The sequence below is a fragment of the Caloenas nicobarica genome, chromosome 4 (assembly GCF_036013445.1).
Source record: "Caloenas nicobarica isolate bCalNic1 chromosome 4, bCalNic1.hap1, whole genome shotgun sequence".
NCBI classification, from domain to species: domain Eukaryota; kingdom Metazoa; phylum Chordata; class Aves; order Columbiformes; family Columbidae; genus Caloenas; species Caloenas nicobarica.
The window spans coordinates 77499407-77525482 of NC_088248.1; the positions used below are offsets into that span (position 1 = coordinate 77499407).

General features: G+C 39.5%; 1 protein-coding gene across 4 annotated transcripts in view; it reads right to left on the bottom strand.

Annotated features, from left to right (window-relative positions):
• The window catches only part of ALMS1 (ALMS1 centrosome and basal body associated protein), a 69841-nt gene that overhangs the window by 33516 nt on the left and 10249 nt on the right, over positions 1-26076 (bottom strand). For 2 of the 4 annotated variants that reach the window (XM_065634145.1, XM_065634144.1), the window contains exons 2-8: positions 22715-22849; positions 21115-21310; positions 11767-11884; positions 8346-10518; positions 5290-5449; positions 2094-3809; positions 1357-1487 (exon numbers count right to left, since the gene is read on the bottom strand). In XM_065634145.1, the coding sequence (XP_065490217.1) occupies positions 1357-1487; positions 2094-3809; positions 5290-5449; positions 8346-10518; positions 11767-11884; positions 21115-21310; positions 22715-22849 (4629 nt within the window). Of the gene's footprint in view, positions 1-1356; positions 1488-2093; positions 3810-5289; positions 5450-8345; positions 10519-11766; positions 11885-20385; positions 20531-21114; positions 21311-22714; positions 22850-26076 lie in introns of those variants that run through there. The other 2 variants (XM_065634147.1, XM_065634146.1) reach the window with 2 other exon arrangements.

Consider the following 26076-nt stretch of genomic DNA (forward strand, 5'->3'; position numbering starts at 1 on the left):
AATTCATTGCTGACACTAAATCAAATAAAGGTAAAATACTTGGTTCCAGTCTGTAACAAGTTAATGTTAGGGACAAAGCTGTTACCTGATAAAATCTAAAAGTTGCAAAAAAAGTAGCTTCAGAGCCTCCAGTTTTTAATGAGTAGACTGAAGCAAAAATGTATTTTGTTCATTTTCTCCTGCCTAAGAATTGTCTGAATTTCTAAAAGCAAATAAAATTGTTAAAATAGAATTTTTTTCAGGCTCGAAGATTACATCAATATGCGAATAACCAAGTAGCTCAGTCTGATGGGTTTTTGGAAGCTGATATTACCCACACTTTTCATGCCCAAAAAACTATAAACACAGACACGGACTACTCTTAAATTACTATTTTTCATTCAAGGGCATTTATCTGAAACACCAAATTCAGGACAGATTATGATTCTCTGAATAGTGCCCTATCTTGGGACACTTGGACAGCCCCTAGAAATCACGACACAATTAGACTGGACATGAGATGAATGCTGGAAATAGAGATTTCAAGTCAAACTGAAGGCGATATACTCCTGCTCAGACAAATTTCAATTGGGATATACTCTATATATATGAACATATAATATATGAACTAGAAACGTTCCAAAGGAGATATGCAAGACATGACAGCAACGCAATGTGAGGTTTTCACAGAAAAATAGAGCTGTGAGAGACTGAAAGCTCATCTAGTCTATATCCCTGCCCCAAACCAGCATTAACTACACTTAGATTATTCTTTACTGATATCAGCCCAAGCTCTTCTTAAAAAATACTACGATTAACAGTGCATGATGTTCCTCTCATCATCCTTATCGTTAAGGAGTTTCTTTTTTAATCAGACTCTTCCTCGCACTTGAAGCCCGTTGCTTTCAATGCAGTCAACAAAAAGAAGGAACAATTTCCTCCCTTCTTCCCTGAGGCATCATCTCAAAAATAATTATCACGCTCCTTTGTAAACGTTTCAGAACACATGGGAAGTAACACAACAAATGCTCCTATCACCAAGATAATATTGCATCGTACAATAAACTCCTTCCACAGAAGGAGGAGTTTACAAGGCACAGTCTGCCTAAATACTTTGTGAAAAGCAGAACTCATTAAGTCAATTAATGAGCTTAATGGCTGGTCCTAAAACACACATAAGAACTGATTAAACCAAAACAAGCGTCTCTGCTAAACAGAGCTCCCCTTAGTCTGCATCCCCCTCTCCCTGTCTAACCACTAATCTTCAAAAATCTTACAGGAATATAATTCATCATTTTAAGATGACAGGCCAGACAGCAGCATTTATCCCCCACTTCAAAAATTCTCTCCAGAGCGGCAGGTTTGGCTGGTTTGTACCTTGGCTGGGGCAGATTTCTTGGCGCTCAGAAGCAGCTCTGCCTTTATTTCCTCTATTCTTCGCTGATCCTCTTCATTGAAGCCTGACACAGATTCCTGAGATCGGCTGGCCAGGCTGAGCTTCATCCACACTGCACAAAGAACACAAAACAGAAATCTATTCCCTCTCCATCTCCTCACATCATGTTTAAGAGTTTTATAACTTAAAACCAAAAGTTTGCTATGCATTTCTAGCTACCATGGGAACAAAGGCCGCTATCAAACACCAGAGCTCATGGACTGACCAAGAACACAATTTTAAATGGGTCTTTTGAACATTTCTTTGGAAAAATGGATCCAAGACCCATTGCCTGCTTCTGTCATCTTCATGGTCTCAGACTCAAGGCGACACTCTTGCACAAAATCCCTTCCCAAATTCTTAATCAAGCCTAATAGCTATGTGGAGAAAACACTTTCTTGTGTCAATTTGAGGCAAAAGAATGTATTCAAACTGCGAAGGTCTAATTCTAACCCATTCCGTCATACTACGTGAGATGACTAAAGAACACTGATTTAAGCCCCATCCCATTAAAGCTCATCATTAATAATAAAAGAGAAACACCTTTAAAATCAGAGGAACATACTCAGGTCCTCTATGTCCATACCTCTTCATTTCAAAGTAATCCTTTAAATTTATACCTAAATATTTGCCGTTCTAACCTAACACTTGATGAAACACAACCGAGCCATTTTCTTACCTCGCGCTTTCCTCTCCTCTTCATCCGCACTCTTCTGCATTTGTGTTGCATTTACCACAGGCAAGCCATTTCTCAGAAGGTTTTTGACACGGGCAGCTAAAGAATCACCACTGCTGCTGTCATCGCTCTGTCTCGTGTCTCCTGCTTTGCTTCCAGCTGCATTGGCTTTAGATAACGTGCTCTGGAAGCCTCCTGTGACATGGGTGACGCTGCCCAGAGGCTCTGAGGAAGGAGGATGCTCCAGAAGGGCAGCTAGCGAGTCTCCACTGCTGCTGTCATCACTCTGTCGCACGCGTCCTGCTTTGCTTCTGGTTGCACTGGCTTTAGCCAACACGCTCTGGATATTGGTGACGCTGCCCAGAGGCTCTGAGGAAGGAGGATGCTCCAGAAGGTTTTGGACACGGGCAGCCAACGAGTCTCCACTGCTGCTGTCATCGCTCCCTCGCACGCCTCCTGCTTTGCTTCCAGCTGCAGCAGCTTTAGATAACGTGCTCTGGAAGCCTCTTGTGACATTGGTGACACTGCCCAGAGGCTCTGAGGAAGGAGGATTCTCCAGAAGGTTTTTGACACGGGCAGCTAGAGAATCTCCACTGCTGCTGTCATCGCTCCCTCGAACACCTCCTGCTTTGCTTCCAGCTGCGCTGGTTTTAGACGACACGCTCTGGAAGTGTCCTGTGACATCGGTGACACTGCGCAGAGGTTCTGAGGAGGAAGGATTCCCCAATTCTGAAGTTCTTCCAGCGCTGACTTCACTACTTCCGCTGCTTTGGGCAAGACCCACAAAACCAAGCTGATTTCTGTCTGAAGTTGCACTGCTACAGCCTTCTGGCTCAGATCTTCCTACAGATTTTCCTGTCCTAAACTCTTTGGTCATTTCCTTCGTCATCTCTTCACTATTGCGCAAATTGACATCGAAGGAATTTTCCCATCTTGAACTCTCTGTGTTATAAATCAGAGGTTTTACTGCTGTCTCCTCTTCTTGCAAACTTCTTTGGGTCGCAGTCTCATCCCGTGACAGTATCTTCTGAAACTGAGGGACGTTGTCCTTCCCTAACCTGGAATCTTCAGGACCATTCTCCTGTCTAACCAGCACTGGGAAAGACTCCCCAGTTTCTCTACAAGAGGCAGTGGAAAAGCCAGGATTACGCCACCTGCCAGCTATTTCCTCCACCTCTGCAAAAAGCTCACGTATTTCTTGCAATGCACCAGATCCAAGCAAAGAATCACTTTCTTGGCCCTTATTTCTCTTACTACCTACACTTGAAGTTCGTGATCCTCTGTCAACTTCCAGTTCATTTTTAACTCCAGCCAAAGAGCCAGCAGTCCACCTCTGTAGGCCAATATCCACATCTTTGGACTCATTTTTAGCTAGCAGATCCTGAAGGCTTTTTGCGAGAAGCATGGGGCCGTCTCGGTCTGAATGGCAGGCAGGTGAAACACTCCACGGACGCTGGTTTGGTTCTCCTAGTTCGGAGGCAGCTGAACACTCTGCCTCCGGTTGTGCGGAAAGCAGAGCAGCGATTTCCAGTTCGTGGAGCGACATAACACCTTGACTCACCGGTTTGTCTCCAAAAGATCTTGGGAAGCAGGGAGAGAGGTCACGGGGTGATAGAATATCAGAGCAAACTTCTGAATTCATTGGTATAGACGTACTGAGAGTGGAAGTGCTGGAGTTAAAACTTGTTTGCGTAATTTCAACTGCTGACAGGAATTCACCTACAAAGAAACAGAAGATTAGTTAAGTTTGGGGCTGCAGAAAACAGCTGCAGCAGTAAAGACTTCTTTTGCTTGCACTAGAGGGCTTGTAAAGGCAGGGAAGAACTCAAATATTGGAAAACATTTAGGAAACTGTTTTTAGAATAAGACTGGAACTAAGACTTTAGGAAAATTCTCTACTGAAAGAAATCCCTTAGACCATTTTGGATAAATATCCAAGAAACTACAGAACTTGACTTGCTTTTAAATAAATGCTTAAACTAGATTTTAAATAAATATTCTTAGATAAATGACATAGTGGTGCTTCGATGTCCAAATGTATAAAAGTAGCCCTGCAAGACACAGGAGGGCTGTGGGGCAGTCTTTCCAAAATATCCTTTTGGAAAAAGGCAAAGGACACGCTATGGACAAGCTTATTTCCCACTACTGGTTAGGAAGGTCCAAAAATCAGACAAGATGCACTTCTACCATTTGGATATGCAACAACTAATTGCTTTATAAATAAATAAATAAGCCAAAGTGTAAATACTGGTTTTAAATCCATGCTGCCAGGTACAGACCACAGTGAAGAGCAAGCTCCCAGGTATTCTTGGCCACAGTTATTTTATATGTTTCAAACACAGTCTCCTTTCATGGCCCAACCACTGGTATTTTCATGTACATCAAGTAGCCCAGAGCCCAGGTGAATATATATCAAGAACAACTCTACCCCTGTACCGATTGCCAAGTTGTTTCAGTTGCCATGTCTCCCACAACGCTGAAAGGAGGAAAAAATAGTAAAAGAAACTAAACAAGCCCAACAGGCATGAGAAGAGATGCATTTAATCACTTCTGGTCAGAAAGGTCAAATGCCAAAGTAGAATACACGAAGGAAAACACACATTTGAAGTACTTGCAATGCACATTTTTATATTTTAATGACATACCACATGGGCATGCCACTGAGGAACATCTTAACCCTACCTGAGCACGCTGCTCTTCATATAGAAGTGACTCAATACTTGTTAAAGTCATAGTGATTTTTTTTTTAGATGGATGGATTTACGAACTGATCTGGTCGTTTATAAAACGCGTATAACTTTGTGTCACACTGAACACACCAAGGCTGAGAAAGAAAGGGAAATCAAAACATTTCTCTCACAGGAAGAACAAATCTGGTAACATTTCTTTAACCTTCAGATGCAAAACATTTCCTTCTTATAAAAAGAGAAATAAAGAAGGATCGAATGTCACTGCACTGGCTAGAAGATGCCACGTAGCCATGACTCCTTGGTGAGAAGGAGCGTTCTCAAAGGTTTTAACGCTTACTTTTCCAATGTCAAATATCTCACGCTTGAGATGGGAGAAGATCGACTCAAACAGAGCATCACTTGAGAAGAAACACACTTGGCACAACCAGGCCAAGAAAAACCTCACAGGTGAGTCTGCAGTTGTGTATTCTCCAAAGACTTGCACGATACAAAGTTCTCCTTGCCCATACCTGGTGGCTGCCGAACGGTCCTCGTCAGCGTGTCAGTGGATTCCTTCAGCGTTCTAAGCTCTGAAGGAGAAAATTCAACTTCCCTGATGGGTCCTCGGGGCACAAACGGCGTCAGTATCGTCCCAGGTGACTGATCAATGCCAAGGTTGCGAAGGTATATCTGGCAAAAGAAGAAAAAAGTAACACATGCGGCACTCTTATAGAATGTCAATGGCTTCTGAAGTTGCATGTTTTCCGCATCGTTTTAAACGCAAACAACTTGCTTTAAAACATCTTGAGCCTCAGTCTTGTTCAACTCACACTAAAGCAGTCACACACAAGACAACATTTCCAGCTTATTCTATTTTTCAGAACATGAGTGACAAGCCTTTTTTTCTAGCTAGTATGACTAGGCCTACGTAGGGGACACCTCATGAGCCACGTCTATTCCTTATTAATTTATGTTTGGCAGCAATTCACAAATAAGTTTGAGAACTGTTCTGGTGGCGATAGCTTGTACTTGCGCTCACCAACAGTTTTTTTCCCGGGGCTTTCCTGGCCTTTTCTTCATCGTGTGCCAAAGATGGCACCAAACCAGTGCCCAGCCCTTTCCATGTGTCCAGAAATGATGGAATTGGTAAACTTCAACCTCATCTGTTTAAAATGACATTTGCCAGCTGGAAGGAGAACACAAAGGTTTGGTTTAACAAGCTTTTTCCTCCCCAAATGATTGCTGCACAGCAAACACGATGGGATTTTGCAATTCAAGCTGGGCTGCTGGGAAATTCCTCACTCTTAAGGACAAGCTCGTTATCATGGGCAAGTCTTCAAGGCAAATAGTTGGGAAGCCTTTTGTCAGAGCTGGTTAAAAACCAGAGCTTTTGTGATGTTGCTGTAGGGAATAAACTTGTTCTGGCCAAGGGGTAAAATCACTTTCTGCTGTCGATGGTTTTAGGAAGAAATACAGGTAGTCTCATTTATAACTGCCCATCTACTCAGTGGCCTAATGTGCAACGACCACTGCGCTGGTTTAACTCTATAAAATGTAGAATACTCGAATATACAAATCCTATATATAACCGAGACTTAGTTTTACCAGCGCAGCTAAAGCAATAAACCCCTTCTTGGTAAAGATGGGATAAAATGTGGGTGTTTTTCCCTTTTCCATAAGTACAGAACAAATACATGCAAGCAGTATTTCTGTTTTTATACTGTGTATATATATATATATATAAACTGCTATTCAAGTAGAACTTCAGTAACATTTAAACAAGGCAGTTAATTTAGAGAAGCTAAACAAAAACCATACTCAAAATCTAAAACTCAGTGATATACTAGAGAAAAAATGTTATGAGGATGAGACCAGTTCCCTGTGCAACATTCTCCACATTAATATATTTTGAAAGCTGGAAGAGTCTCGTGGAGGTAAAATCCTACCAAAGGCCATCTAGGATCTTGTGAGAAAGTCATTTCTTCCCTTTTAATAGAGTATCTGAGTTTACATACAGACATTATATGCAGGAAAAAAAGCCTTGACCTAATCACCTGTAGGGGCAAATTAATTTTAATTCATCTAAATCATGTCCTAAACTAGTCAACAAAATTAAATAAATTACTTTATGGATTTTAGCCAACTCTATTTCCTATTTTATTCTAAACCTACATATTAACAGCCATGTATGTGACCGAATCTCCTTTACCTTGTCAGTGATTTATGAGAGCTGAGCTGCTCAGAACTAGGGCTGGAGAATATGCCTAATTATAGTCATAAAAAAAAGAGGTAACAGTGGCCTTTACATCTCATGAAGTTCACCTAAAATATCCTCCCTACAATATTTATATTTGTTTCAACACGTATTTGCAAAGACAACCGAGAAGAGTGCTTCTGTATCACAGTTCCAAAGACCTAATGATTATAGGAGTCATCTTGTGAGAGGAACAGCCACTTACTCAGAAGATAATTACATGTTTATCATTAACATAAATCTGCATTTAATTTTCCCTAACACTCAAACAGCTGTTAGTCCAGTTAACATGGCTGCCACAATCTGCCCTCCATTCTCACTGACTATCCTAAAACAGGGAAGGGAGGAAAAAAAAAAATCTACATTTGCCAAATAAAATATCAAGAGGGAAAGGTACGCAGAGACTTCGAACATCCTTTATGAGGAATACACAAAGAATCGAGAATTTATGCCTTAGATACTGGAATAAAGCGAACAAGCAAAATGAGTATTTATAGGAAAAAAAAAAAAAAAAGGCAATTTGATTTGCCAAGGAGTTTTGTGTTGGTTTTGCTATTATTGCAGCCCCGTGGGTGTGTGAAGTTCATCCCTCTCTCTGCAGCCTGGCGTTTCCTTACTCAGCACTTGAGTCTCAGCCTCGTGTTTAGATAATTATAACCTGATCTTTTGAAAGAATCTGGAAGATGACAAATGGTTTATCAATGCTCTGCTAAAAGAGCTATAATCAATTTATTTACAAGTGTTTTATCAAACAGATTTAACTTCTTATCACTATGTTCTTGTGCCTTTTATGTTCCACCACTGTCAGTCACCAATCCTTACATTCCTCTTGCATTCTGTTACCATGATTTTATCATCTATATCTGGAAAAAAACAAACAAAAAAACACTTTCCCATATCCAACCCTTTCTTTGCCTACGTTACATATTACCTAAAAGTTATTTTTTACACCTCTATATTTAAGATAAGCTGAACTAATATCATGGATGAAATCCAGCAGTAGCACAGACCAGGGTAAAACCATTTCATTTAGCCTGTAGCGATGAAGTCCCTACCCGAGTCTTATAAAAAAAACAGTGGCGAAAAAAAGTGATAACTCTGAAACCAGAGTTTAAATTGGAACTGGTTATTGAGGGTCCTTTAAGATTATTTTTTTTGGCTTTTATATAAATCGCATTTGCTAAAATTTCTAGATGAACAATGGCATGACAGGTTCCCGACATGACTGAATATCAGAAACTATAAGCACACACTAGTGTCTCGTTCCTGTGACATCTTCTGCACTTCTGTCCTACTCACTCTGTTACAACTTTTTGTTAGAAACTAACTTACTGGGATCCTTTCTTCAATATTAAGCTCCTCTTTCTCTGGAGTTTCCAAAGCAGTTGCTCCAAGGGGGATGAAGTTCTCATCTTTCACGCTGGTGACAAAGTGTCTGGAAACCACCGACGAGCACCTTGTGGAGCCCAAGTTCCCCTGGCCACCTTCCCCTGAACTAAGCGGAAGATTCAAACTGTCTGGGGAAATATCACCAAAATTGTCCATGTTGACATGGCCAGAAGGAATACTCGGACTGTGAGACCGATTTTCAAGAGCAGCACAAGTCTTCTGGCCAAAAGTTGGAGAGTTTCCATCCTCTCTAAGGAGCTGAGCAACCTCCCTGGAGACAACGACTTTTGGGTCTGAACTTTGTCCTGTACTATCACTTTCTGCATCTTCACCACTAGATCCAGAAACAATCTCAGCCATAAACTTTTGTGTCATGAAGCCTAAACTATGTTCAAACACCCCTAAAGCATCACTTTTTTCTGCCAGAGGCTGCACTGCCTCTGTTGAATTTGCTGGTGCAATAAATTCGACCAAGGACATGTTCCCGCTGGAAACATTTACCACGTTGTCAGACTGAGATCTAGTAAGAGGGTGGACAAGCAGTAAGTTTTTATTATGAAAATGCAAACTTCCCAGGGAACCTGTCTCTCTAGAGGATGCAGCAAGATGATCTCTGGGGTCTCTACTGCTTTTTTGTGTTGACAAAATATGGTTTGAAGAGCTGGCAATGTCACTGTAGGCTTTCTTTCCAGGAGAAACTCCACCTGGGTCACATGAAGTCAACGCATCAGATGTTTCCTCTGGTTGGCTCACGTTCCAAGCCCCCACCTTGTCCATGAAACTGAGCGAGGGGAGAGACTGAATTCTTCCAGTGTGGGGATATTTCAGTTTTAAGGACTCAAAATGTTCCTTGTTTTCTTTCTGAGCGCATTGGAGCGAATGTTGCTTCTCAACAGTTACAGGTGCAGATGAGTTCCCTGAAGTTTCTTCATTTAAGCATGAAGGAGAGGCCTGAATATCTGATTTCATCACAAGGACACCAAGTTCTTCCGCTTTAATGTTTTTCTTTAGAAGTATCCCTGGAGTAGACTGATAGCTTGGGTGAGCAAAGTGTACAGAGAATGAGCCATCACCGACAAGATTAAAGGAAGGGGAAATGCCTGTAACTTTATGTCCCCTTTCTATGGAAAAATCCGAAACAGTTAATTCACTCCTACTTACTGCAGGTTCTACCTCCACTGGGGCATCCCCACCACTTGGAGAAGGAGCTTCCACGTCGGTCACAACCAGTTTTTTCGGTGCACGATCACTGGTGCTGGTCACAGTAGGAACAACCTCCTCCGTCTCAAATCTCACTGCAGGAGGCAGTTCTTTGCACTGACGATCTAGGAAAGCTCCCTGGAGCTCCTCGGGAACGGCCGTGAGCTTCAGGCTTTCAGAGCCATTGAAATCCACACCATGTTCCTGCGACACTTTGGCTATTTCAGAAGTCTTTGCAGAAAAAACACCTTGAGCATACGAATTTTTATAATTGTCTTTCCTCAAATCATCAGATAAACCAAGCTCAGGAATCTTTTCTTCTTCCAGCTTCTCTAGCTGCCTCGTGCACTCTTCTGATTCCCCCTCAGCCATTTTTCCCTTTTCCTTTTGCATCTCTCTTTCACTTTCTCCTGAATTCTCAGCCAGTGCTGTTTTACAAGAGGAGTTTTTTGAAGATGAGAACTCATCGCGTCTCAGTAACCTTTTTTCTTTCTCCAAAAGCTCAAAACCAGTAGCTGGTACACTGCTGTCACAGGAGAAATATTCGTCTTTTCCAGCCGTACTACAGGGCTGTTTTGCAAGAGAAGCTTCTGTTTGATTCAGTCTATTTGCCTTGGTGAGCATCACGTTCGAAGCAGAGCTTGCTAAATTGTCACTCGTTTGGGGAACCAATGCCTTCTCATTAGTACCATTTTTCCAGCCTTCGTTTGCCTCCAGTTGCCCAGAAAAAGAGGTTTGAGACAAACACCCACTACAAGCAGCATCGCGAGGTTCCAGGTGTCTGAAGGGAAGGGACAAAGAGAAGCCGTCACCGGGAGCATCTGCAGGAGATTCTGCGTCCGGCAGCGACACAGCTTCATGGACACACGAGGGCTCGAGACGCTCCTCGGACACCCCAGAGACATCCGGGAATCCTCTGTCGGGGCAAGAAAAAGAGCGTTTCTGAATATTTTTCCATTTCAACACCCATATTCTCTGCTTTAATAGAAGAGGAAAAACTTCACTCAAACAAATAACTGGGGTTTATCAACGTGAACATAAATACATCCCCTAAACAGGCTAAGATGTGAACAAAGTCCAAACAATATTAAAAAGTCCTAATGCCCTATAAAGGTTTGAAAATAATATTAGTTTCTACTTAGTATGTCAATATTTTTCATACTACTTAGGACTGAAGTATTTTTTACTAACAGGATGTTAGTAAATAAAATATAGGAGTTACTTACACACATACATAAATTTGCATGTAATTTTTTTTTAAATCTAAATCACCTATTTCAGTTTCATTATATCAATTATTTCTTTAGAGGATATAAAATAAGCCAGGTCTCAGAGGAACACAAGCGACAAATTCCTATAAACTTCTAATATTTTTATCGTGAATTTTGAATTAATAGTTATTTTACATAAAAATGATGATCAAACCCCAATTAATATCACTCCATGGATGCAGATCACCAGTTCTGGTGGAACTAAGTTCTGATGCACAAAGTGAAGTCACAGTGTATTAAATTAGGAAACAAATCTGTCTCCTGTCACACACCAAAAGGACAAGGAAACCCAAACACCAGTGACACTGTAAATATCTATTTTATCTCTTTTTAGTAAAAGGCAGAAGATTTCTTGCCTTCTTTGCACAAAAGGAATCATTCGTCACACCTTGAAATGAAGGCTCAGACAAAGACTTTTACTGAAATAGCTATTTCTTTGTGTATTCATACTTCATCTAAAAATATTTATTTTAGATTATAGAGAACATATATTGTGGTTTGACTATGCTGGAGTAATATTATTCCATGTACATGTATGCGCGTATTTACTACTGTAAATACAAGTTGTATCTGATTTGTGTCCCCAAAATTTGGTGAAGCTTATCTCAGAGTCTAAGAAAGCTAAAAAGATGTCTCAGAGGGTGGAGTTCCTAACTGTCCCATTTTCTTCAGGTACATGAAGGAGGACAAGTTCAGAAGAGGCTTGTTCTGGTTCTCCCTTGTTCAAACTCTTCTGAGGGCAAATATACGAGACAAACAGAGTAAACCACAACTTTGTCTTATTTCTGTGACCATAAAACTGTAATTATTTAATTATCCAATGCAGGACAATTCATGGCCACTCAGGAAAAAAGGTTTCCGTTCTGCCATGACACAAGGTGATTTTATCCTACCTTAAGGGAATAAAATCCATTTCTGATCGCTGGAGAAGCGTCTCATCTGAAAATCTTGGGCCTTGTGCTGGATACATCAGCAGTGGAAAACAGGGAGAGAATTGACTGTCCTGGATATCTGTTAAAAACAACAATATCAGAGTCATAAAAGCCGGCCAGGCAATCTCTCTTTAAACTACCCTGCCAACTAATACAGCCTTCAAAATTCAAAACATGCCAAGCGCAGTGAAAATGACGTAATCCCATCATTTAAATCCTCTGCTGAAGCATGTTCCCTCATGGATTAAATCCATTTTTCTTACCACAGATCACATTTGAGTTTCTTCTCGTCAATCTCGAAACGCCCCATGACACTGACAGCTCCAACTCACCCTCTTAAACCTCTTTTTGTGCACATTTCTGTCCTTTTCCACTCACTACTCAGCACCTTCCCTCGTGATTTCCATGCAGTCTGATTCTTTTCTCAGTCTCCATTTTGCCATAATTTTTTATTATAGCAGAGGCTGTAGAGATTTTTTGTTTACAGTGTCAAGATACAAGTAATAATAAAACGTAGTCATTACAATTATACCAGTACCACTGTCTACTGCTTTAGCAGTAAATTTAATTTATATCATATATTTCTTTGTTCTTTGAGCACTTTTTCAGTTGACTGCTTACAAAACCCAACAGAAATGTTTTATACCGCAAGAATAAAAACAACTATAAGCTCTATCTTATCAGTATAAAAGACTACATACATGTTTTGATGGATGAAAAAAAATTACTTCCAATACTTTGACAAGCAAGATTTTCTTTTTAAAGCAAAAAAGCTATTTGTTGCCAAGACTATGACTTTCGGAACCATATTAAACGAACTGATGTTCATTTAATTTAGGTTTAGTAGTTTTGAACCATGTCAGACAAGCTCCACTCTGTATCACTTACAGAACGATAATCACATCAGATGCGATGACCATTACGCATAAGGAATTAAGTTTACATTACGTCATCTTTATCCTGAGGCTTCCTACAGCCTGTATTACATCACCTGATGAGTGATATCCATCTATAAGACGACCTTTCTGATTAATTTTTAATGTAATATTTCCAATTAACTTTTTTTTTTTAATTACTTTAGAACCCTATGCAGTGAGTGGATAATGGTATGGATAAAAATAATTCTACATCACACAGCAAAGCTGGCTCAAAATTTGGATGCTCCCCTACTCCCAACCCATCAGCAGCTAGAAAAAAATAATAATAATATGATTGCTATACAGTTTTGAAGCTTCCCTTCTACCTCAGCAGCTGTGTCCACCACATGGCCAGCCTCGTATCCCCTAGATCCAGCCAAATTTATATTTTAGCATCTGTAGTACAGATGGCACAAACATGCTACAGCAATTTAAGCAGAGAGTCTTTGTTCTTCTAGCAGCCAGTACCTGTGCAAAGCTGGATGAAAATATCATTATAACACACACAGAAGGGTAAAAAAAAGTACAGGAGAAAACTCGCAACTGGCGGCATCAGCACAGAGGGAACGGGAGCCAAGAAAATAAGGAGTAAGGTCGGAGGTGGCTCATTTATAATGTAACAGCAGCTCAGGGTTCTCTATGTTATAGGGCACAACAAGATCGTGGCCTAAGGTACTAGACTGATGTGATTTTAATCACAATTTGAATCATGATTTAAAATCATTGAACAGGAGACTGATCTAATTCACTGTAATCTCCTTAGAATTTATTTTAAATGTATTTCACAGAAAACAAAGAAGTTTGTTTTCAGTGGCTGATACTGACTTAGAACCAAATAAATCTTATTCCTTATTCCCAACCACTAACTAGGAGTAGACAATATTTACAATGCGTTTATTCTGTTTAGCGTACATTTACTCAAACAATTTTTATTATACTTGAAAATACCGAGTACATTTACCATAGTTGGCTTGGATACAGAATTTTATTAAAGACACAAAAACATATATTTTAAGAAACATTAAGCAAGCTTAGATGTGTTCAATGGACTTTTTTCCTCTCAAAACTTGCTTTATATTTAAAATTATATTAGTAAATAAAGGCAACAGTAATTGCAGTTATTGAATTAGACTCCTCATCTCACATCACGATACGCTTCATGTTTTCAGAACTGGCATCTCACTTTTATTCATACAATAGAAGAGGAGAACAAGGTTTCCTGATTTTCAGCTCAACTTCTTCACTTTGAATGAAAATGTGTTTTCCAGCTAAACTGGAAATCAGGAGTGATTAAAGAAAAAGCTTTTCCACACAATAAAGACTGGGTGTGCTGTCTTTGTAAATGAAGAAACAAAAAAGACTGAGGGTGGGAAGCAAAAATAATTGAAAAAAAAAGCTGTCAAATGCTGTCGAAAATAGATCTTGCCAATTTTAATGCATCTACACATGTATTGATAAAATAAATGTGCGTGTACACACACATGTATACACACACACAACATAAGTCACAACATTTAGCTGATAAATTAATGCTTTAGAGATTTATATCAACAAAAATGTAAGTACTGCCGAACATTTGTATTAAGAAAGTCAACCCAGCACTCAAACAGACGAAAAATAATTTTGCATTCTCCAAGCAGACTAATAAACAGGAATTCCTCACCGTACGGGGATGGATCCAGTCGGTCCCTTCAGAAATCCCCAAGTTCTTATGGATATTTGCCAAATAATAAATACATTACTGCACGGTACAGGGCAGGCTGGGTCACCTGCCATCTCAGCACAGGATATCTAATAAGGTTTAAGCCAGCCATAGGTTGGTGAGAACAAAGCAGCCCAGCAAACCTAACAAAGCCAAGGACTAACTCAGAAAGCAACAACTCGGACCAGGACTTGGGCTCACGATGGACAATCCATCGACAGGAGGCCAGCGCAATACTGTATCCAAAACGGCACACAGATTTGTCATATATATAAAATAAGAAAAGTAAATAAGTAGTATTAAGGAGTATTCTTTCCAACCTTTTACTGAAACTACCACTGAAATGGTGTTTGCAGGTTCTGATGACCAGAACTCCATATTCGTACAGAAATCACAGGAGGATCAGAGAAAACAGCTAAAAGATTGGTGCCTCATCACGAGAGCCTCCTAGAACTAAATCTGTTCCCTATAATCGACAAAAAGATTAAGGGTGACTTGATTACATTTGTATGTACATATGTAAGACCAGAAATTTGGCCATTAAGAGCACTTTAGCTGAGATAATACATAACAAGAATGCAACGTAAAACAGTGAAGCTGTGCAAACCTAGAAACAAAGACAACACTTCTGAGTTCATGGATGCGACACATCACAGCTGGCTCTCTACAAAACGTGCAAGGCCATTTAGACAGATCATTAATGGCTTCGACACTTACTTAACAGCATGAGTTTTGCTTCAATTCTCTCTTTGTCTCTCCTCAACCCCTTACATGGAGCCCTTAATAAGAGGTACCAGTGTTTGGCTGAATAAATATATTGTAAAACTTCAGACTAACATCCTGCTCCTCTGGTTTCTCTGCGGAATGTGCTGGTTTTGCTGTGCAGCAGAAATCTGCCTTGGGCTGACAGTACCAACCTTCCCCAGGGGTTTCCAGTCACAGGAACTGTGGTGGAGATCACTGACCTGAAGCAACAGAAGAGTGACAAGGCCAGGAAAGAGTGAGGAAAAAAGGGAACAGGAAAAAAAGGAGGAAAGAGAATAAGTCGAGCTTCACTGCAGTCACAACCTTGGGGGAAACCCTGTTTTCCAGCTTGGCCCCTGCAGAGGTGACCTGTAAAAACACCCTTATGGAGTTCAATAAAAGACATTTAACTAGGGCTACAAGACTTGATTTTTCACCTATATAAAATATAACCCCAGCCACGTCACATATTCTGCCTCCTCGGGCTTTTCTGAACGTTTTCTAACCTTACAGCACTAACGCTTTCAGTAACTTCTTTTCTTCAGGAGGCAGAAAGATCATCGTTATCGTATTTTGGATGCTTACAATGATTTAGGAGCTCATTACGCTCAGATAGAACCTGGGTTTTGCAGGCAGAAAAGCAGGTGCTCGATGCTGAAAGCAGCAAGTGACGTCAGTCCAACACTCTTGGAGCATCTTGTGTCAAAACAGTAATTCTTCCTGCTGTCGCTCTGAAGGTCAAAAGCTTCCTCACAGTTGAATTCACTGAACAAGCAAAGCTGGGCATGTTACTTTATCTTACAGGCTGCTGACAATTCTGAATGCCAGAGTCCAATTGGCATTTGTGGAAGATTTAAAAAAAAAAAAAAAAAAGGAAGGCAAAACAAAAACAAAACCTTCTTGGCTTTGGCAATCTGTTCCACAATGTAGCAGGAGCAATGTCGATACAACTGTCATTGTGATTTCCGCCCCCCCTAAATGAAATTCAAAACACTTTTTGAAGACGAGAAGGAATAAATTAGAATTATAGCTTATGTTTCTTCCTCCCCTCTCACCTTTCCTCCTATACCTTGAAATTTAAGTGTACATACAAAAAGGCTGCAGCTACTGGCACAATCACTAGAGAGTAACAAAAAAATACCAGCACTATCCAGAATTCTTACATCTTACATCTAAAAAGCCTTATACTTTCTCTTTAATTCCAGTTGCATTTAAAAGCAAACGTTGATAAATATCAGGAAATTTTTCGTGATCAAGAGGATTCCAGTTCTGCAAACCCCAATAATGTGGACAAAAATGCTATAAAGCACACTAAAGACAGCAATCCCATGCAGAGGATGCAGGCAAAACCAAAGCATTCCTAAGGTACCATGTCCTTCTAACTTTTAATACCCATCTTAAATCTGAATCTCCCACAAACCGGAAAAAAAAAAAGAGGGTTTTATCAATATTAACCAACTCTAGCCAGACAGCAACTCACTGTGACGCACACGTGGCTTTTAATCACCGAGCTGGCTGTAGATCCACACATGAGACGGATAACCAAGAGTGCTTTTTATTTTATAAAAGAGAAAAATCTCTTCAAAAATATCTCGGAAGCAGCTCCAAATCCACAGCAGCCAGTAATTCATTCAGTCACCCCAAGCTTGTCTGCCTGTGTTACGCTAGGATAGAATCTCACTTCGTCTTCCTAACACATCTAAAAAAATTTTTAAAAGCTTCGCGAGGGACTAGGCTTAGTGTTCAGTGTAGACTAAAAACAACTTATTAACTCTGTATGGGCAAATATTTGGGATTTCCAATAAATTACCTGAACTTTCTAAGGAACAAAAAAAAGTGCTGGTCTTTCCTTTAATGTTTTTGTATCACACAGGATTTTAAAAGTTCCTTCAGCAGATGTATTACCTCTCCCAAGACTACCCTCATCCCAGCTTCTGCCTTTACAGACAAAAGTCAGCTTCTGTCTTATTTTTTTTCCACAGAAATCCATGTACATGCACCACCATAAAGTTAACAGAGAACCATTTACAAGAGAAGCATTAACTAAAAAAACTGATAAAAATGAGCAAGAGCTGCACATTGTAATAACAGCCAAACTCCTAAAACCCTCAGGAGTTGCCATGAATGTTTCTCAGGCTACTTTCAAGGCAATTTCAACTCCATCGCCTTACACAATTGTTTAACTTCAGAACAAACAAAACACACAAAAAACAACCTACATACAGGGTAATATCACACAAACAGGTACAGGAATGGCAAACTGCGACGGAACTTGCAGTTAACTGGAAGCAACACAGGTTTATTTTAAAATATCATAAGCAATCATGTTATTTGCCTATAATAATTTTGTTTGTTTCTGAAAAAACTTCGCCCAACGGTGTAGTCAAAGCAGCTTTAGAAGCACCTTTATTCAGCAATTTCAGTTGCATGCTGGAAAAGTGAGTCACAAGGATAATAACCGAAGGGGCTGGGTAACACTTGATTTTGCAGAGTGATCCTCTAAGGGATATTAATACAAAAAGACACACTTTGGGCTTAGCAACAGCATTGTTAAGTTATGCGTTTCCAAGGAAGCGTATGCAAGTATATGCATAAAAGGAGTCAAGGTGGAGTGTCGTAAAAGTAAAGAAGAAAGAAAAACAAGCGTTAGCAGCAGGTAAGAAGTTAACAGACGACAGAACAGTAAATTACAGTGTGCACGCACAAAGGTTTGCACAGGAAAAATTAACAATTCAATTAGAATTGAGACAGAGCTGACCTTGAAAGCCAAAAGGTAACATACAGCGGTTGAATTTGATGTTACAACTGGCATTTAAGAGTTGAAAAAAAGGAAATCTATGCCTAAATGCAACAACTGCGAGTTTAAGAGTGGAACCGATGGGTAACAGTCATGTCTGTGGGTCTGGGAACAGTTGTTGAGCACAAGAACTTGGTTGTGTAAGGAAGAAGAAATGCAATAAATAGAAATAACGCAACCGAAGTAAGACAGGCAAGGAAAATGTTTGAGCTTGGGTAAGTAAAAGAGCCATCGATAATAATCTTGGCTAATTTTGTCTTCCACAGATAGCATAGAAGAGAAAGTAAAACACTTCAACCGTATGAGTATTGTTAACTATACATTGCTTAGTGCTGCTTTTGCTGGTTTTGATTTCATTAAATGTGCACGAACAAAAAGGGAAAGATAATTCTTCACAGAATGATTTCCACAGCTGAAGCTTGAAATTAAAAAACAAGAGGAAAATATGAGCAAGCAAAGGTAATAAAGAAAAATGGAGCTGATAAAAGTTGGGTTTATTTCCAAGAAAACAAGTTTATCTTGTTGGGGAAGATGTGTTCTCAATGATTAACAGCAATGAGTGAAAAAAGTGAGCGTCTCCGTCTCCATCATTTTGAGGATTCTTAGAAATTACTACAAATATGGTTTGTGTCTCAAGATGCAGAGAATAATACTGCATTATAAAGAGAAATTTTCTTTTTCAAAGATGTACTACTACCAGTGGACTACAAATTATACCACCAGAATTCACCAGAACACTCTGACCCTACACGGATGAAAATGAACGTAAACAAGAACAGATTGAGGTGAATCTCAAACCAACCTTTAACTAAACGGTTACAATTAGATGTAAAAGGAAGAAAGAGAAATGCTTAACTTTGCTAAAGCAAAGGTGTTAGAACTGAAAAATATTATTTGGCAGTAATATAAATTGCACCCAAACGCGAGTGGTAGCAGTAAGAACTACTAATAGAATATTAAACAGTGTAAGTAGGGGTTTATCACCACAAAAATATAAATAATCTGAACGGTCACTGAGGGAGGGGAGACGGAGAGAAAAATCGAAACACCAGTGTCTAGATTGGTGTCAATTCCAGGCATGGAAGAGAATACAACCATGTCAGTAGAAGAAATAAAACCCAGGATACTTTATGTCAAAACTAGAGATGACGGCCAAATAATAGATGCACAAACCCCCCTAGCATTACCGAAAATAATCCATCAGTCACTTTGCATCACTAACGGTGATGAGCTAAAAGTGTGTTACGAAAAATGGAGTTAGAAATTCTAACTACGCACCACTGCTGTATTATTCTTAAAGGATGCTCATAGCTACACCCCAAAGTGGTTTGTTGGGGTTTTTTTGTATTTCAAATTGTACTGTTAATTATAACACTTAGAATCATAGAATACCAGGTTGGAAAGGACCACAAGGATCATCTGGTCCAGCCCTTCTTGGCAAAAGCTTGTAATGTACCAATACACTGCACAGAGGTTTTCACATCTCAGCGCTATGACTGACAATGCTAATGACAGCACACCAATTAAGGAGGGATTCTGAGGCCCAGATGAGTAACATAATCGAGAGAATCGATATCCACATTAATGTGGTACATTCCAACATGGATATTGACCAAACCCAGAAAGAAATGTAAGGACTTGTAACAAAGATAAGTTTATAGACACATTCTTACTTCATTATTACATTTAAGCACCAGAACTGAGGACTCCTCAGCATGTCACAGAATTGCAAAACAATTCGGGTTGGAAGGGACCTTCCCAGCTCCCCCAGTGCCCCCCCTGCCATGAGCAGGGACATCTGCACCAGCTCAGGTTGCTCAGAGCCCCGTCCAGCCTGGCCTGGGATGTCTCCAGGGATGGTTCAGCCACCACCTCTCTGGCCAACCTGGGCCAGGCTCTCACCACCCTCAGGGCCAACAATTCCTTCCTCATGTCCAGCCTGAATCTCCCTCCTTTAGTTTAAAACCATCACCCCTTGTCCTATCACAACAGGCCCTGCTCAAAAGCTTGTCCCCATCTTTCTTATCGGCCCCTTTTAAGCACTGAAAGGCCGCACTAAGGTCTCCCCGGAGCTTCTCTTCTCCAGCTGAACACCCCAACTCTCTCAGCCTGTCCTCCCAGCAGAGCTGTTCCAGCCTTGGATCGTTAGATGCTCCTGTACTGTGACAACAGGAGGATGACAAGGTTGCTGTATTTCTTGCACACAGCTCCTTTTTTGTTAGCCCAACAGCACAGCAGAGCACAGCAAAGCAGCGTCCCAGCACCTCACAGCTACTATACATGGGCCGCTGCGTTACTGGCAAGTGAGACCACTTGGGGAAAAAAAAAAAACAAAAACAAAAAAGAGTTGGTGCTTGTAAATACAACAGTGAAAGTGGGTAAATATCAACGTACTCAGACATTTTGTAAATAATTATCACCTTCCCCTTCGATGTCATCTTTGTTATGCTAACTTCCTGCATAACCAAGGATAGTTTGGGTTAAATCTTGCAGTGGTGCAGTGCTTATGGCTATAATTCCTCAGTTTTTCCCCTTATCTGAAAAGGAATACAAAATTAAAGAGCAGCAACACTTTAAAGACAAGTTTGTGAAGGGCTACTGAAAACCTTTAAGAACAGTATTTGGAGTTTACTTTGTCTATAAAGAAATAGTGTAAGACACAATGAAACATAGAAACAGTATATAGTAGTTCGAATATATGAAAAACAGGTGCAACTATACACACACTTATCAGTTTTTCACATTATAAATACAATTATATCTGCTTTAGTATTTTGAAATTAATGAAGATTTTTTACTAACAAATTAATACAGATTTTGAGGACACAGAAAACTATTGCCTCACCTAGAGAGAACCCCAAAGATTTCTAACTTTACTCAGGTTCACTATCAATTCTAAAGGAAAACAATTCTACAGTTTTACCTGAGACCAAGGATAATCAGTTCAACCTGTTAAAAAGTTCCAGGGAAGATACACAAAACCTCTATTTCATTTTGAAGATGGGCTTTGACAATAAAATCACACAGGATGTATTTTGTAAACACCAGTTTTCACTAAAAGAAGTCAAATCCAGGTTAGGGATTGATTCAAAAGGAAAACTAAAATGCTAATTGTTCAGCAGTTAAACAAAGGGCAACTTTGAACATACCCAGCAGTAAACCATGTGCTGGATCTCCAGGAAACTGCCTTCTTGATGCTTCTGCTGAAGGCAACGCTCCTTCCTCCAGCGTGGGGAACTCCGTCAGGTCGTTTCTGTCACAAGTCAGGCCAAGCCTGGTCTCCGAGGCAGCAGTTGAACGGCTGGCGTCCACTTCTGCGGGCAGCTGATACCATGACTCGATTCCCTGAGAACAAGCGAGGAGACAAGTGTTCAAGCATCGAGAAAGTTTCACAAGACATATTTCCAAAGGAAATCAGGACTAAGTAGTGAAACAGTGGAATTATTGCCTCTAAATTGTATTTCTTATACAAATAAGAATTGAATCTCTCACTCAGAAAGAAAGATCTTGATAAGGACAAATGCTTCAGTAGGATGCTGGGCCAACAGCACTCCTGACACTGTAGTAAAGATGGTTTGCATTGTACAACTGGGGAGTAACAAGCAGAACGGTTTCTGATTTGTCTTTAAAGAAAGTTTCTAGTTACAGAAATTCTGAGTTCACACAGATAATGCCTTTGAATGCTACGTAACTGTTTGGTATGTTTTAAGAAAAAGACTTTTAGTTCATGTTCAAATGGAAAGGAGCATCTTCAAGTAATTCACTACAGAATGTGCATTGGGATTACTGTGGAAGTAATTAAACAGAAATTTTAATTATACAAAAGGCACAGACCAGTCTTCAGTTCAGAGAATTAAGAATATCAATCATTTATACGGCAAATCATTACCACCACCATACATAACTCATAATTACATATACAGTAATATAAGCAAGAATGTCCCAATGAATTGGCAGAAGGATGATACTACCCCCACTTAATAACTGCAAGCTCTCTACCTTTTGAAACACTACGGTATTAAAAGCTACTTTTCACATCAGAATTTTGCTATATGAACTAAGATTTTTGCACAATGTTCTTATAATCATTTGGAAATAAAATTTCTGATCAACTAAGTCTTTCCAAAACACCTGTGATCTTATGCAATTCTTAGAGTAATTAATTATTTGGCAGCATATCCATCAGATATAACTACTATGACTGTATCACAATGCGAGAACAGTTTTCCTTAATCACATATGGAATGGGTCATAAAAACTAAGATCTAAAAGTAGCCAGATTCCCCATGAACTGGAGCACGACTCTGTGCTAACATGGAAATCCACTATTTTAAGGCAGACAGATCCAACAATTTAAGAGGCAGGAGCAGGACCAAGATTATAGCAAATTCAAACTGTATACAGATCAAAGACACCGTTGCAAAGAAGAAAATATTACACTAGAAAATATAGTTGGCTTATAACCAGAAAACAGAAGGAGGGGGAGAAAAAAAAAGAATTAAAAATAACGAACTACTGGGGATTCAGTTTTGAATGATATGTCAAAAAGGTTTGTAGCAGTTGGATCCAGACTAGACAACTTGTCAGAGTTCGCAAAACTCCTGTTTTTCTGCACTTCCAAGATACAAAAGCACAGACCTTCACAGGGCAAGGATGCTGGTCTGAATTATACAGAAAAAGCACTTGGTATTATTTTCAATCATATAATGAACCGTGAACCACAAGCAAAACAAAGCACAGTACAAATACCGAATTGAGGGCAGTTTTCTGACGTATTGCTTCTCCCAGGGAGATCCCACTGGTCACCGATGTCTGGGTGTCGCTGCTGCTGCGGCTCAAGGAATCCTCCTTCCAACCACGATGCGGGGGAGTTGTTGCAATAGGCTACAAGAAAGAACGCCCATTTTTAAAACAGAATTTCAACACAGACAATGAAATATATAAAATACACAAGCCACCCCCAAGGCAAACAGTTTTGCGACTACTTCAATGTACTTTGAAAATGACCTAAATTCCATTGAGAGTCCCAAAACTTAACTCAAAGGGGCAGGTTCATTTGCCACTATCAATCCCCCAAAAAACAGTGAGCACGATTCTCTGCACGTTAGCCAATCATTTCTGAGGGCCAGAAATTTATTTCTCATTTCCAACCCATGTACACGCAGCTCTCAGTAAATCAGACAATACCAAAACGACTCATCACCTTGATGAAAGTCAGGTTCTCACATTTGTTCTGTCTGGTCGTCGGGTTTTTAATAGTAATTTTTAAAATAGTCGTTGGGTATTTTAGTAGTAATTAATAGTAATTTTAATACATTTATTACTTTATCAAAAACAGAAGGTTTTTGCTTATATAAAGGTTGTAAACTAAACTTTAAACGCCATCTCACACAGGTATCTTAAAGCAAATCGAGGTTGATTTCTATATTATAATTTAGCAATACTGACATACTTTGAGGCCATGAATTGAAGTTAAATTGCACTGCAGCCTAGAAAAGCAGCTGTAACCATTTTCTTTTCCCCACGAGGTAACAGGAAGCTGTTCTGAAGTCAGAATGAGATTTCTCTTCTGTACCATCCCATGGCTGAGGTCACAGCGACCGCAACAGCTTTCCCCAGAAAAGAGAGCCAGCCAGGTTCAAATGCAATGGTCTGTAATGGTGAAAATAGACATTTCTGGAACACCAAGGTGCAGTCTAAACAAAAATCTTCCAGGAAAGTAGTTAAAAAAACCCTAGAGACTCGAACTGGAGAATATCAGGTAATATTATTAATGCAACAATTTAATATGAAGACTCAACCAGAAGGACTTGTAGTAATATCCCTCCCTGGCCTCATACTCTTCCTTGTATCAAGTTCCAAATTAAGTCACTAATAATAATTTTTTAAAAAGCCAAGCCAGCCTGGGAGGTATTCTTTAGGGACTAAATCAGCAAATGGTGGGGTCTGAAGAACATGGCAGTGAGGACAAGCCAAGCTCCTCATCACCTCCTCCTGTACGGTGAATTATGTATCTGTCTGGTGGTATCTGGCTGCCATGAGAATTACAACGGCCATAATTTGGGCAAGAGACCCACGAAGGGCAGAAGTAAAAGGTAACAGATGGAAAAAAGGAGAGTGTCAGTGAAAAAGAAGCAATGAATTCCCAGAATATGAATATTTATCATACTGTTGGATATGCGCCTGCGGTTATGAAGTCCTCCAGCGACAACTGGCTTCTTTTCCTGATAAATTGGTCTAATATTCATTTGGAAATTTCCATTCAGCAGCACAGATCTACCTCGACGGACTGAGCGCACCATTTGTAACCTTTAGCACAACAGAAACCATGCCACGGAATTTTTCATGAAGACATTAATTACATTCTAAGAGAAGAGATCAGACTCAAGCTTAGAGAAAAGCCCAGAACACAGACCTGTGTAAAAGAAACATGTAAAATCCAACATTTGAGATTGTTTTCTTTAAATGTGACTATTACCTACTAGATTAGCTAAATTGACACTTGAATTCTGTTTCATTTTTCTTATGCATTAAAGGATGTGATTTTTTTTTTCAATTTATTACAAAATGCTGGTCCATATTGGAACTTAGGAAGGGTGAACTCACTCTTGAATGTTTATGGCACCTCAGCTGAATGTGATTCTTATATAAAACATATTATCTCTGCATTTTTCAAGCACAGTTACGAAAACCTCAACTCTACACAGCAATGTCACAAATTTTCGCTTTTGAAAGGACAATAATTTCCAGAATTTCAGTACCACATGCCATCTTAAATCCTTCAACCAGTGTCACCGAAATAAAAACATAACGTAGCTTCCTCTACAGGTCAGCACCGGCAAACAAATTACTTGGAACGGCAAGTATATTTTTGTCCAAGTTTAAAAAAAGCTGTAGCTTGTTTATTAACAATGATGTGTAAACCACACCTAGGAAACTAGGACTCAACCAGGCAGAAACTACTCTTCCAAATTAATTTCTTGCACAAAATAAATTTGTTTGGGCTTTGTATTCGAACTAACGATACTAATTGTAGCCTGTATCCATATATTCAATTCCTATTGCATTCCCCTAGTTCCTATTGTTCATACTAATCAAGTCATTAAGAGAAGCAACACTGAAGTGTACGTGACAATAACTTCGAATGCAAAGCATTCCAGTAGCTATTTGATAATTTAATTAAGGCCTATTACTGAAAATTTGGGTTTACAATATGCATCTGTAGAAAAGGGCAATTTTATTAATCTGGAAATAAATAGTGAGAGGTAAGGGACCCATATTGTGATTATAAAACTAATTCCACACAAAAAAGGTACTGATTTTATTTAGATAGGCTGAGTATTGCTAATTAAGTGGGTGTTCTAGAATTTAAAATGGATGAGTAATGACAGCATTCAAGATGCACACAATGAACAAAAGACTAAACAACCCAACTGTGCATGTTGTTCTTCATTCTCCCCTTTTAAATGATCTTCTCTAGCCTATGGTGAGCAATCCCTCTCCAAATCGTTTAAGAACTCCTATACCTGTCAGCCACTTCAATTAAAATCCTTTTTCTACGCTGCAGCAGTCACATCACAGACTTCCCTCACCACTTCACATGAAGAGAATTCTTCAGTTCGCAAAGCCTACTGATTAACTTAAAAAAATAAAAGTTGACTGGCAACCTAAAGAAAATCTGGCCAAGATAATAATTTCATTAAGCCTTAGAGCCAAACTTTGAATTTGAGCCTTTTCCTGTACAGTTTCAACGCAAGTGAAGTGACATTCTTTGTCACAACACTGCAAGAAAAACAGCATGAAAAACATCATCTGAACAGGTTTCTTCTACCTGTAGCTTTGTTTCTTCATCTTTTACCAAAGTATTTTATTATAGAATGGAAAGAAGAAAAAAAAAAAACCCACATAATTCACTATCAACTAAAGCCAGACAGAACCCTCCTTGGAGAGAGAATTTAACTTAAAGAAGGCAAATGGGGATAAAATGAGAGTATAGAAGGATAAAATACAACTGAGCTTCTGCTATGTACAAATCTCTTTCCTCCTCCTAAATGCACCCTTTTCATTTACAGTTTTCAAAAGCCGTTCATTTCACGTTAGAATTTTGAATA